Source organism: Rhinolophus sinicus, chromosome 16 (assembly GCF_057876585.1).
Source record: "Rhinolophus sinicus isolate RSI-liver-muscle chromosome 16, RSI-T2T, whole genome shotgun sequence".
Classification (NCBI taxonomy): domain Eukaryota; kingdom Metazoa; phylum Chordata; class Mammalia; order Chiroptera; family Rhinolophidae; genus Rhinolophus; species Rhinolophus sinicus.
Window position 1 is genome coordinate 178314609 of NC_142516.1, and position 12349 is coordinate 178326957.

The 12349-nt window shown below is 37.4% G+C and overlaps 1 protein-coding gene across 2 annotated transcripts in view; it reads left to right on the top strand.

Annotated features, from left to right (window-relative positions):
* Positions 1-12349, top strand: part of DIAPH3 (diaphanous related formin 3) — a 437995-nt gene that overhangs the window by 17691 nt on the left and 407955 nt on the right. The window contains exon 3 of one of the 2 annotated variants that reach the window (XM_088792987.1): positions 8682-8714. The exons of the other annotated variant lie outside the window; for it this stretch is intronic. Coding sequence (XP_088649113.1) covers positions 8682-8714 — 33 coding nt within the window. The remainder of the gene's footprint in view (positions 1-8681; positions 8715-12349) is intronic. 2 annotated transcript variants of the gene reach the window in all.

Consider the following 12349-nt stretch of genomic DNA (forward strand, 5'->3'; position numbering starts at 1 on the left):
TATCGGCCTGTAGTTTTCTTTTTTTTTGTAATGTCTTTGCTTTTGGGATCAGGGTGATAGTGGCTTTGTAAAAAAAGCTTGGGAAACTTCCATCCTTCTGGATTTTCTTGCAATAGTTTGAGGAGAATAGGTGATAATTCTTTTTTGAATGTTGTAAAAGTCACCTATGAAGCAATCTGGTCCAGGGCTTATGTTTGTTGGGAGCTTGTTGATTACTGATTCAATTTCGTTGGTAGTAATCGGTCTGTTCACATTTTCTGTTTCTTCTTGATTCAGCATTGGAAGGTTGTATACTTCTAGAAATGTATCCATTTCTTCCAGATTGTCTTATTTGTTGGCATGTAGTTGCTTGTAGTATTTTCTTAAACTTTTTTTAATTTCTGTAGTGTCTTGTCACTTCTCTTCTTTCATTTCTCATTTTATTAATTTAGGTCCTCTCTCTTTTTCTTAATGAATCTGGTTAAAAGTTTGTCGATTTTGTTTATCTTTGCAAAATTCCAGCTCTTGGTTTCATTTTTGTATTGCTGTTGCTGCTGCTGTCCTGGTCTCTTGAACAGAGCAGATGCTCTCGTTTCTGATGGCCTTCGTTGTGGCTGTTCTTTTTGTCTGAAGCACCTTCCCCTCATATCCATGTAGCTTCCAACTTAGTCCACTTTCAACTCTGCTCAAAGGCACTTGCTCAGTCAGGCCTAAGCGGACCCCAATTCTCCACATTTAGAGTTGCAACCTGCAAACATTTTTGCCCTGCTTTCCTGGCTCGCCTCACGTGCACCACTTTTCACTGTTAGCAGAGCACTCATCACATTCTAATAGGCTCTGTAACTTATTTATTGTGTTTGTTGTATTTTTCCCCAGTAGAACGTAAGTTCCTTTAGGACAAGAATCTGTTTTATTTATTTGATTGATTTCCACTGTCAAGAAGATAGTAATATTTAATACATATTTGTTGAACGAATGAATGAATGAATGAATGTTTCAGGAATCTCTCATTCTGTAAGAACAAATCCTGTATTATAAGTTTTACCTAAATCATGCTAAAAATTAATTTGACTTTAATCTTAGATCCTTGCTATAATATTTGCATGTTAATTAGCATGTATTTAAGCATACATAATTAGCAAGTAGAGGCTTTTCCTTCTAGTCACTGTTGAATGCCTCTCTTATGGTGCTTATCCCACTGTGATGTATTTTGGTTATTAATTTGCCTTGCTACTCTGTTGGTTTTAAGCTTCTAAGGGTAGGAACTGGGTCCTCTTTATACTTAATGCAGTCAGTGTCTTGCACATGTTGGCAGCCTAATTATTTGTGTGGTAGAAAAAGTTAGGATTATGAGACCAAGTCTTGACTGAAAAATTGTGTCTTGTGTTTTATTATTTTAGTATTATTTACTCATCTGCATTAAAGGGTTATCAAGTGAATGCTTTTACCTTAACTTTCTCAAGATAGCATGAGATTGTTTACATATACAGTAAAGAAAAATGATAGATTTCTTTTACCTCTCCCATTAATAAGTGTCATAAAATAGAAAAATAAAGCTGAGTCAATATATTGTTGCCACAGAAATTGAATTTGTGTCAAAAGGATTTGTGCTTGTGATGTAGTGATTCGTGTATTTTTCTTGGAATTAAGGCTCTAGCAGGTGACAACATCAATAATTTACAAGACCAAGGAGCTTTTTGAGATTGGTTAATTTATATGTGAATTAGAAAGCAAATGAATAATGTGCTTAATGTATTCCGACATCTGAAAATATGCATTAAAAAAACCCAGACTATTAAAAAGTTTGTGCTCATAGTATAAGATTTTTTTTGGATTTTCATTTTGAGTTATTTTCACTAATACATACATTGTTATTTGAAAAGGAACTAATCCATATTTTCTGCTTGGTGTGAAAAGTATTATTCATAGTAACATAAAAAGCTTTTCTTGTCATAAAAATGAATTTGCTCATTCTAGACAACTGGGAAAATCAGGACAATGTGAAAAAAAAAAAAATTGCTCCAGACCCCACAATCCAGATATATAAACTTAACAGTGGTTTGTCTCTTATGTTTTCCATAAATGTGTATATTGATGAAGTTGGAATTATATTGCATTTGCAATTTTAAATACAACTTTTTTACATGTAACATTTTATTGTAAATGTTCTTCTATTTCATTATAGTCCATATGGCAGGACTATAATTTATTTAATATTTCCTATATTCTGGGATATTTTAGTTTGATTACAATTCCAGCGATTTCAAGTTTCTATAGTGATACATAGTATTAGTATATAAACCTTTGGTTGTATTTCTTATTTCCTAAGAACACATTCTAGAAGTAGCTTGACTAGTTTCCAGAATGTGAGCCTAGGGTTTGTTTCACCAAATTGTTCTGTAAAAAGGGATAATCAAACTTACTTACGGTGATTCTAGAATGAAAACAAATTAAGTCCTTCTCAAATATGTATTAAATGATGAGTGGTGTTCTTAATAGCCTCAGAAATATTCAGTCTAAATCTGAGTTTTAGACAACATGTGTAGGAGGCAGAGGCACTCAGAAATAATCTAGTAGTTTAGAGAAGCTTCGAGGTGATTTTGGAAGCTCAGGGACTACTTAAAATCTTCCTACAGCTAATTCTTTAAATACTTTTCAGCCTTTTCTAGATGATGAAAAAGGGCTTAGATTGATTCCTCATGACCTAGAACTAAATCTACTTGTAAAGCTGTTTAAAGATTTGAATGGCTTTTTCCTGGGCGCACTGGAGGAGAGTTTTGGATCTGGTAGTCTAGCTGAGAAGAACTGGAACAGCTGAACAGAACATCTTAAAAAATGTGTTAAAGTTGTATTACCAGAATTAGCTATTATGTTTTCCCTTTGATTTCACTTCAACATTGAATGAGTTTGTTGAAGGAAAAAGAACACGAGGATTCTGTCAGAATAAAAAAATAATGTGTTGGGTGCCCAGCCCCTGGGATGTGTCATCCAGGTGACAGTTCCAAGTAGTAATTTGATAATTGGTTTTTCTAGAGAAGTGGTTTTCTAGCAGTTCTGTTGCAGCCTTTTGATCATTTTGAAAACCTTGTATTCTCTTGGAAATGAATCTTTTCTTTTCACTTCTGTCGTTGGTGAATGATGCCTCCTCCTGTCTTGATTACTCTCCTCTTCCAAAGAAGGAATTATGGAGAAGGGAAGTCTGGATTTTTGGATGGCTGAGAGTAGAAAAGTCTTAGATAATGGATAGTGCACAGGCATGTAGCTTTCTGAGATAGGCAGGATTACAACTTTGAATAAATGGACAGATTAAAGAAGCTGGAGAACTTTTCCTAATTCTCACCTCTTTCTAACGTCCTTTCTCACTTTCCCACCTCAGACTAAAAAAAAAAAAAAATGACTACATGAAGAGCCAGTCAACTTAAAAGCTTTTCTTTACAGTATCAAAGAGCTAGCTCTACTCTTTATGCTTGGTGCTATGAAAGCTTCAGTATTATTTTTGGACCCTCTGAGATGTTAAATCTGGAGCCTTTGAATATTTTCACATTGTAGTGTGTTGTGTAGTTGCCCGGGAGATGACCTTCCATAGACTCAGTAGGTGTGTTCAGTGTCATGGTTAGTAGTAATACTACTTTACATTTCTACAATCTTTATATTTGGTGTTCACATTAAAATGGACACAGGTGTGTGGACCAGAAATGTTATTAGGTTAAAGTACACATATTAGGTTAAACTACACTAATCTGGACTTTAAAACAAGTGTGAGCAACACTTCAACATATTATTATTATTACCCACAGATTATGATTAAGACTGATCCCTGCTTTTTTTCCTTTAAGGTATAGCTTTGTTGTGTCAGTCAGTAGGTAATCTGTCACTGACTCATTTTGACAAGCAAAATAGCGTCGTCTTCGTTTGATATAACGAATGATCTTTGATGCTTACATTCTGAGTCTATGCTTATGAGATTGAAATATTGCACCTTAGAGATAGACTAAGCAGTTGTATAAGTGATGCAATTGATGCTTCATCCTAGACACCAGAGATGTTTTAAGAGAATTCAACACTACTAATTGGTGCCTGTCACTTCATGGCTGTAAACCTGTCCCAACTGTACCAGTTCCCTGTCTCTCACTTCTTAGAAATCCTCTTGTACTCTTATCTGTACCCTTCATTTAGCTCGTTTCAGGGACAGCAGTTTCAAAGTGAGCCGCAGGATGAGAAATTCACATGCGTGCAGGCTTAGGATGCTGAATGGCCGGTAGTGGAAGCAGGTTTCTCTGAGGGTCCTGTCTCGCTGCAACATCGCCCACAGGCTCCCTAAGCCTCACCTTGCACCTACTGAATCAGAATCTTGGGGGCCTGGGCCCTGTAATCTACTTTTTCAAAGATAATTTTGGTATGTTTCTTGTGCCCACTCGCCAGCCGGTCTAGAGGGTCTAGTTTATGAAGATTGGGTCTGAATCAAGTGAGTTCAGAGGCTTGAATCTCACAGGTTTTTCTCTTGTTGGTTACTTCTCATAATGACCCAGTTAAATGATTTAATGGAATGGCAACAGCTAAAAACTATTTTAAGACACCACTGTGTATTTGGTTGTGAGGACAGTGATCCAAGCCTGCTAGCTTGACCCCTGATGGTGGCCATCTCTTACTTGACTTCAATGGACAGATCCAGGGCTCCCTGCTACTTCAAATGTGCTAACCAATGAAAGAAAAAGTAAAATCTGCTAAAAATCTTGGGCGACCGCCTGGAATCTTTTTCATTGTGTGTGTATCACAGGGTTTTGATGCTGCTTTGTTAATTTATTTGGTCTTTGTTACTTGTAAACTATGCTACTTACTTGTAAACTAAATGGGTGGCGGAGGGACGGTTTTCATACCTTTGATATTTTACAGCATTTAGCACAATGCTCTGAAAGCTCTAGGTCTATTTTTGACAGCATGTACTGTCTTCAATAAAGGTTTTGATGCTTTGCTTAAATGGGAATATGGAGAGCTACGTTCTGTGTTTCTACCCTTTTTTATGGATCCTGTGTTCTTTAGAAGAGGAAAATCTATAAAGACCATTTCTCTCTTTCAATTCCAGAGTGATCCTCTTGACCATTCATCCTAGGAACTGTCACTCGCAGAAAACATTGTTACCTATCTATATGCGGTGCTCCTTACTTTTTAGGGAGAAAATAGAATTAGCAAGTGGAGAAACAGAAGCACAGAAAGAAGGGTGAGTTTTTAACTCAAAGAAGTTAGGACTAGGAAAAGAACCCTAATGTGCTTTACCAATTACCACTGGTCCTGTGTTCAGAACTGTTCATATTTTGATATTATCACCAGTTTTATTCTATCCCATAAAACGTTAATATACCTGTGGAATCATAGGCCAGGTAATGGAACTAAAGATCACAAAGTCACATATCGGTGTGATTGTTTTAATGTCTAGAACTATATGCTTTTAACTTTTTGGAGGGCAAATATAACCCTAAAAAGTTGCTATCAGGTAACAACTATTTAAAAGCATTCCCATTTGCTTCCACTTAATAGTCAATTTCATGTTTCTATTTCCTTTTTTGGCTTGGGTGTCCTAAACTGGATTGATATGTGCAGTTCCTATTTCCCCAACCAGAAGATACCGTAAAGAGCATGGCTGGTAGCTATAAAACAGAAATACTTCATGTTCTAAGTGTCTTGGTTAACCAGACATTTAAACAGTCCCTCAAATACCAGTATAAATGCAACTTTTTTATAATACAGCTTTTTCTTTTTTCAGTTAGGATATTACTCTTGTATTTCTGTAGTTACAAAAGCAAGTCCAAAATGCCACAGAATTATCTGAGGATTTTATGTCTGTCGTCTCCCCCTTCCACTTTTCGGAAGTTTATAAGCAGGTCTAACCTTGAGATAATGTAAACTTTAGAATAAACTTGAATTAATATTAACATTCAAATATCCCACCAAAGGGTGCCACTTGATAAAACCTTTACATTTTTTTCATTAAGTGTTTAGTATTTGTTTCTTTATTTTTTTAATTATGCTTGAAATAGATTGTGATTGGATATTTCAATTTTTAGTGGAAATTACTCATGCTTAGATCTATTCAAAATTTTTGAATGTTAGCATGTCTTTAGTGGTTTCTTTCAGACTGCATGAGTATAAACAAATAGATATGTAATCTCTGTTTTCTGGAAGCTAAATCTTGAAGTGAAACTTATTCTGACTTTATTGTTTTGTTACAGAAACCCAAATTTTTAAGATCAGTTTTTCCAGTCATTGACTGTTAGTCAATATTTCCAGTCCTATCATGAGACCTTGAATTTGCTGTTATTTCCTGTCCTACTGGCTTCTCTTGCTGGTAGTAATTGATTGGTAAGTGTCTTCCAGAAGAGAAGTAATAATGAATTTGACCTTAGCTTTTTGCTTTTCTCTCAGACGGTTAAACTTCCCACACTTACATTCCCTTGAGTTCTTATTTGCCATATAAGTGACCCCTGTCCTATAATTCTGTTCAAATTCATCACATTTCCTTTTTTTGTGAAAGCTCGTGTAGAATAATACAGTTTATAACTGTAGAATAATATAGTTTATATCATTCTAAAAACACAAGTCAAGACATTTAACAAATTGAATCCTTTTAAAAGTAAGATCCACAATGAGATGGTGTAAGGTTACAAAAAAGTCATGACAGAAAAAAAAATAAAATCCTTTATGTGTCTTGTTTCCACATGAGTCACTCATTGCTCTTTTTCTGAAAGTTACGAGTCCGGCTCTAATTTAAAAGGTTGTGCAACTTTAGGCCTTTGAAGGTGTGTAAAAATGTTCTTCTTGGATATTTACGTCTCCTGGATTTTGCATCGTGTAACCTAATCCGCTGCATTTCCTGTCTGGTACTTTACTTTCTATATCTTCTATACAGTCTTCAGATCATCAATCTTGCATGGGCTCCATGTTCATTGCTCTTAAAATTGTTGATTTTCATTGCCTCTTCTCTCTTTTTTTAACATCACTTTTATGGCATTTTTCTCAGGCAACTCAAATTGGTATTTGGGAAAACTTCATTTGTGTAAGTAGATGTTTTCTCTTTATTGTAACACACTATTCTAAATAGGATTTCAGCTTTGTACTCTGGTCTTACTTTTTAAGCCTTGGAACACCAAGAATGCAGTTGTGTCAGAAGTTGGTTATATTCTTCCTTTCTTGTCAAAGGAACTTGAAATGTGCCCTTTCAGGTGTGATGCTAGTTGTGATTGGGGTGATACCTCCGGTTGGAGAATAAGAGGCATATTGTTCACCAGAAGCAGTGGGCTGGAAATCTCTACCGCAGCAGGCAGTAAGCGGAAGGGACCCCCAGGCAGCCTTTCCACGGTGCCCTTTTCTGCACACTCGGAAGCCATGTAGATTTAGGTTTAATTCTAGTAGTGGTCTCTGAGATGAGACTGGGGCCCTAAGTGCCTCAGAAACCTTACAGCCCTGCCCAGGATCACGTGCATTCTTAAGGACCTCTGTGCATACTTGTTCATTTCAAGGACAGACAATAGCATTGATTCAAAGCAAATTCTACAGCCCAGAAGTAAATAGTAACCCTTTGTTACTCCAGTATTATTGCTACTTTGTTCCTAACTTAACAGGCAGTGCAGTCTGGAACCTAGGGGCTGTGGCCATTTATTCAACTGTGTTTTCTTTGGTATATACTGGTATAAGGCTCGTTCTGGATCCCTCCAGTTACTGTTTCCTCTGCACTGGAAGAAGGAACATCTTGGTGAATCAAAGAGAAGAGAATCCGCATAGTGATTTATACTGTACCAGTTTATAATCTGGGTCATCACCGAGGTTGATTCATGAGCATAAAGGTGTACTCATTGCTAACGTGTCCTTATAAAATAGTACATATCTGATTTCCTATTGAGGAAATGAACTTGATCCCTTTTTTGTCCTTTTAAAGATCTAATGCCAGAATGAATAAGAGGAAGGAGAATTGGAAATTGATTCCAGCTACTTGGATACATCTTTCCCGATGCTGGAATTTATAAAACTTAGATTTGTGGTTTTTTTCCCCCTTAAATACTTTTTCTTTTGAACTCCACTTTGCAGGAAACTAATTTATTCACTTTTGAAAGTGGCCTTATGTTTGTCTAGCAAGGAAATCAGCAAAAGGGTTCTCAAGCTAGCAATGAGATTGGAAATGTCTACTGTCACCCTAGTGATAAATCAAACTGATGTTAAAGATGCAAATACTTCTTCCCGTATTCTCTTCTTCGTTTCTAGAATTGTTTAAATTAATTAAGACAGCCAAGCACTTCATTATCTATTATGCTGCATGCTAATGGTAGATTTAAAGTTTCACTGTTTTGTAATATGAACAAATTTCTGCAAATCAGATTTAAATCTCTATATCTGTTGTGTTCTAAGTCTGTGTACTTAATGATAATTAATATTGTTAATTTGGAGAATATATTTATTGTACCACAGGTAGGTGTCTAGTTTGTGTGGTTGATAAATACTGGACATTTTAGGAAACATTTGAAACTACCACATTCAAGGCAACTTTTGTCCATCTTCTCAAGAAAGTGATTAAAAAAATATATAACGTGGTTTTATTAGACTGTCAGGAATTTAATTACATTCAACTTAGCATTGTAGAATTTTCAATGTACTCTATTAACTAAAATTTAAAAGGCTGTTATAAATTACTGATTGGTTTCTTTCATTTGCAGCATTTAAATATTAGGACACTGACAGATGACATGGTAAGGTTATTCTCAATGTTTCTTTTGTTGTGAATTTTAACTAACTGTGATGTTGATAGCATGCTGTGCTAACACCTTTGAAATTGCTAAAAACTGCATGTTTTGGAAATGTATTGTTTTTATAGTGCTAAAATAAGAGGCAGAACTGTTAAAACAGATTGAATTGTTGCTTTTAAATAGTAAAAGGGACAAGGAGATATATTAGCTTAAAATTTTTTTAGATTACAAATTGTTAGTCAGTTTTGAATCATTCAAGTCAGCTCCTTTTTTGGGGATGAATTGCCCACTTCAAAATGAGGTTAAAAAAAATAGCTAAAGACACATCAGCTTCTCAGAAACACGTAGTTGCTAATTAAAATAGACCAGACTAAATTATCATGTGTATTTTTTAAAATATTGCTTAAAAACAACAGAACCAACATGCCTTAGTATATTTTCTGCATATTGAAAATAATAGGTTTTCTTATAAGTAATCAACACTTCATAACATCCTTACAGATTCTTGTGTACTCAAGTACATTATTCTAATAAATATAATTTTCGATGTAACTCTTGGTTAATGGTAAAGGAATAATAACAAGAACAAGACCCAAATAAACAGTAACACCAAAAATATGTATGCATGATGTAGAGAACAAAGCATGGTGCAACGCATGGCACTCTGCGACCAAGTTTTCATTTCAAATTCACCTTATATCACACATGAAACAGAGCGAGAGCATAGTAAGCCCTCAGAAAATGTTTGCACCCCGATAGCCACAGCTCCACCATGGGCACTCGGGTCAGGGGGACGTGCAAAGGGGAATGAGACGTAGCTCTTGGTGTGCAGATATAAAGACTTGGATTAGAAAGTTATGTTTTATTCCTCCGGATAGTATCTAAGAATAGGGTATTTGAACTTTTCTGGGTAACATTTATTTTTCACATGATAGTATTTAGAAAACGGAGGCAATATGGAGTGCTTATGCAGATTACATATGCGGTGTGATAATTTAGCTGGCGAACCCATCCTAGAAAAAGTGCTACATGCCTCATGGCTGAATATCACTACAGTCACCTTCGAAGTCCTCCCCTTGGGAAGCTATGCACCGATGCCAGTGCCTAGTCCACCTTTCAAAGCAATTTTGGAACTCTTTTTCTGGAATGGCTGTCAGAGCTGTCATCGTATTACCCCTGGATATCCTGAATGTCATTGAAGTGCCTTTCTTTCAATATTTCTATTATCTTCAGGTAAAGAAAGAAGTCATTGGGGGCCAGATTAGGTGACTAGGGAAGGTGTTACAATACAGTTATTTGTTTACTGGCTAAAAACTCCGTCACAGACAGTGTTGTGTGAGCTGCTGCATTGTCGTGATGCAAGAGCTCCTTGGGGACCACTTTTGCACACACCTTTCTCATGCCAAGATTTTCAGTTAAGATTTTCCTGTTTCTCTTTCAATATTTACTTGGTCTGCTAAGGTTCTCACAGTCAGCTGACGATTTTGATGCACAATTTGATGAATTTTTGCAATGTTTTCATTAGTTCTGCTTGTTACTGGCTGCCCTGACCTCACTTCATCAGTGACGCATTCTCTTCTCTCAGGAAAATGTTTCATCCATTTGTACACTGCTGTTTTCTTCATGGCATTAGCCCCATAAACTTGGACTAACAGGTCCCTGTTTTCACTTCCACTATTGCTAAGTTTAACAAGAAATTGAATGTTTGTTCGTTGTTCTAATTCAAGCTCTGACATTCTCGCGATGGCACACAAAAACACACAACAACAGTAATGAACGCCACTCAGCAAGACACCCCCACACGATGACAAAAACTCAGCTGTGAGGCACTGATATACCAAGATTACAAAACGTTACTGAGCCAGTTGTATGTCGCTGCTAATGTAACCGTATGGTGGCAAGTTCACGAACATAATTGTCGGACCTCGTATGTAATTTCTCACCCTGGGTGGTAGATGTCGTCCTGTTACCAGCAAGTGAGTACACTGATTGGTGCATGGAGTGGGTGCCCTGGGGCGTGCAGGATAAGTGGTAGCTCACTCAGGTGTGCACAGCTGGCAGGTGTGCTGCTGTGGCTTGAATGTTCCTTGTAGCGTGACACCCCTACACTGGCTGTGCTGACGTAGCTTTCACATAGCTTCTTAAGGCCGGTAATGAAACCATTTGCAATTTTTATGTTTGACCTTTTATGAGACGATATAGTGGTATATTTGTAACAGCCTTATTGAGCTGCAATTCACATAGCATATAGTTCACCCATTTAAAGTGTACATTTTGGTGGTGTTTTGTGTATTTTCAGAGTTGTGGAACTATCACCACAATCAGTTTTAGAACCATTTCATACCCCCCCCCCCAAAAAAAAAGAAATCTGATTCCCTTAAGCAGTCACTCCCCAATTATCCCCCCTTCCCCCAGACCTAGGCAATGTCCAATCTACTCTCTATCTATAGATTTTCCTCTTCTGGACGCTTCATATAAATGGAGTCATACAAGATGGTCTTTTGTGAGTGAATTCTTTCACCTAGCGTGGTTTTCCAGGTCCATCCATGTTGTAGCATGTATAAGTATTTACTTTCTATTGATGGATATTATTCTGTGCGATATTTTTGAGGTCTGTGCATATTTTATGGGCAGTCTATATTTTTTCCCATTTTCATTCAAACCGTGCCCTTTCCTTGGTTATACTTTTGTTATGTGACTGTCCTTGCATATTGTCAACCCACAATCTCTACCCTAGGTTCTAGAAATAGAGTCAGGTTATGGAGTGGCTTCAACAGATGACTCTAGAACCATCTTGCTCTGATTTGACATTAATAAATGGGGTCCTTCTCAGTGAAGACTTTCCTGGTCTTTCCCCATCCTGCCTCCACTCCTTGCCTCTCCTGTGCCTGGGCATGGTTAGGTCAGCACTTCTGGGTTGTTACTATCATGCCCTGTGCAACTTGACATCATGTATTATCTGTCTTTCTCATTAGTTTAAACTGTTGAAAGGCAGAGACAATGTATATCATTGGTATTTCCAGGCATGGTGTCCGGCACATGTTAGCATTTTCATAAATTTTTGTTGAAGGAATGAGAGAAGGAGTGACTGTTTTGATACCTGTGTGGCATTGTGAGGTCTGCGCCTGGCTTGGTCCTTGGTCAGGCCTCCCAGGGGTGGGGTCTTGCCTTGTATAGGGTGGAAAAGCTTTGACAGGGACCTGCCATCAGCCTCTCCGGCCACCTGCCTGGATCGCTGACTGTTGCCTTGCCCCTGCCTTCATCTCAGGTGCACACGTGGCCACGGCTCTGGGATTGCTCGTTGACCCTCTTCCCATCGATTCGTTGTCTGAACGGCTGCCTCGCCGGCTCTCCCTGTTCTTTCCCAGCCCTGTGCTCTAGCCAGGGCTTGAGTCCAGGGATATCACGGTGGGAGTGGGACCCCTTGTTGTGTCTCTTAGAGAAGAAGCATGGCTGTCTTAAACAGGAGACACCAAGTAAGTTTTTCCTTACTTATTGATGCAGTTTGGGAAGAGCGTTGCATTTGGGATCAGAAGACTCTTGCTGAAAGACGGAATTTCCCCCCTTCTTAGCTGTGTGACCTTGGCAAATCAATTATTTGGATGTTCACTTATTTGTAAAGAAGGACTAATTGTACC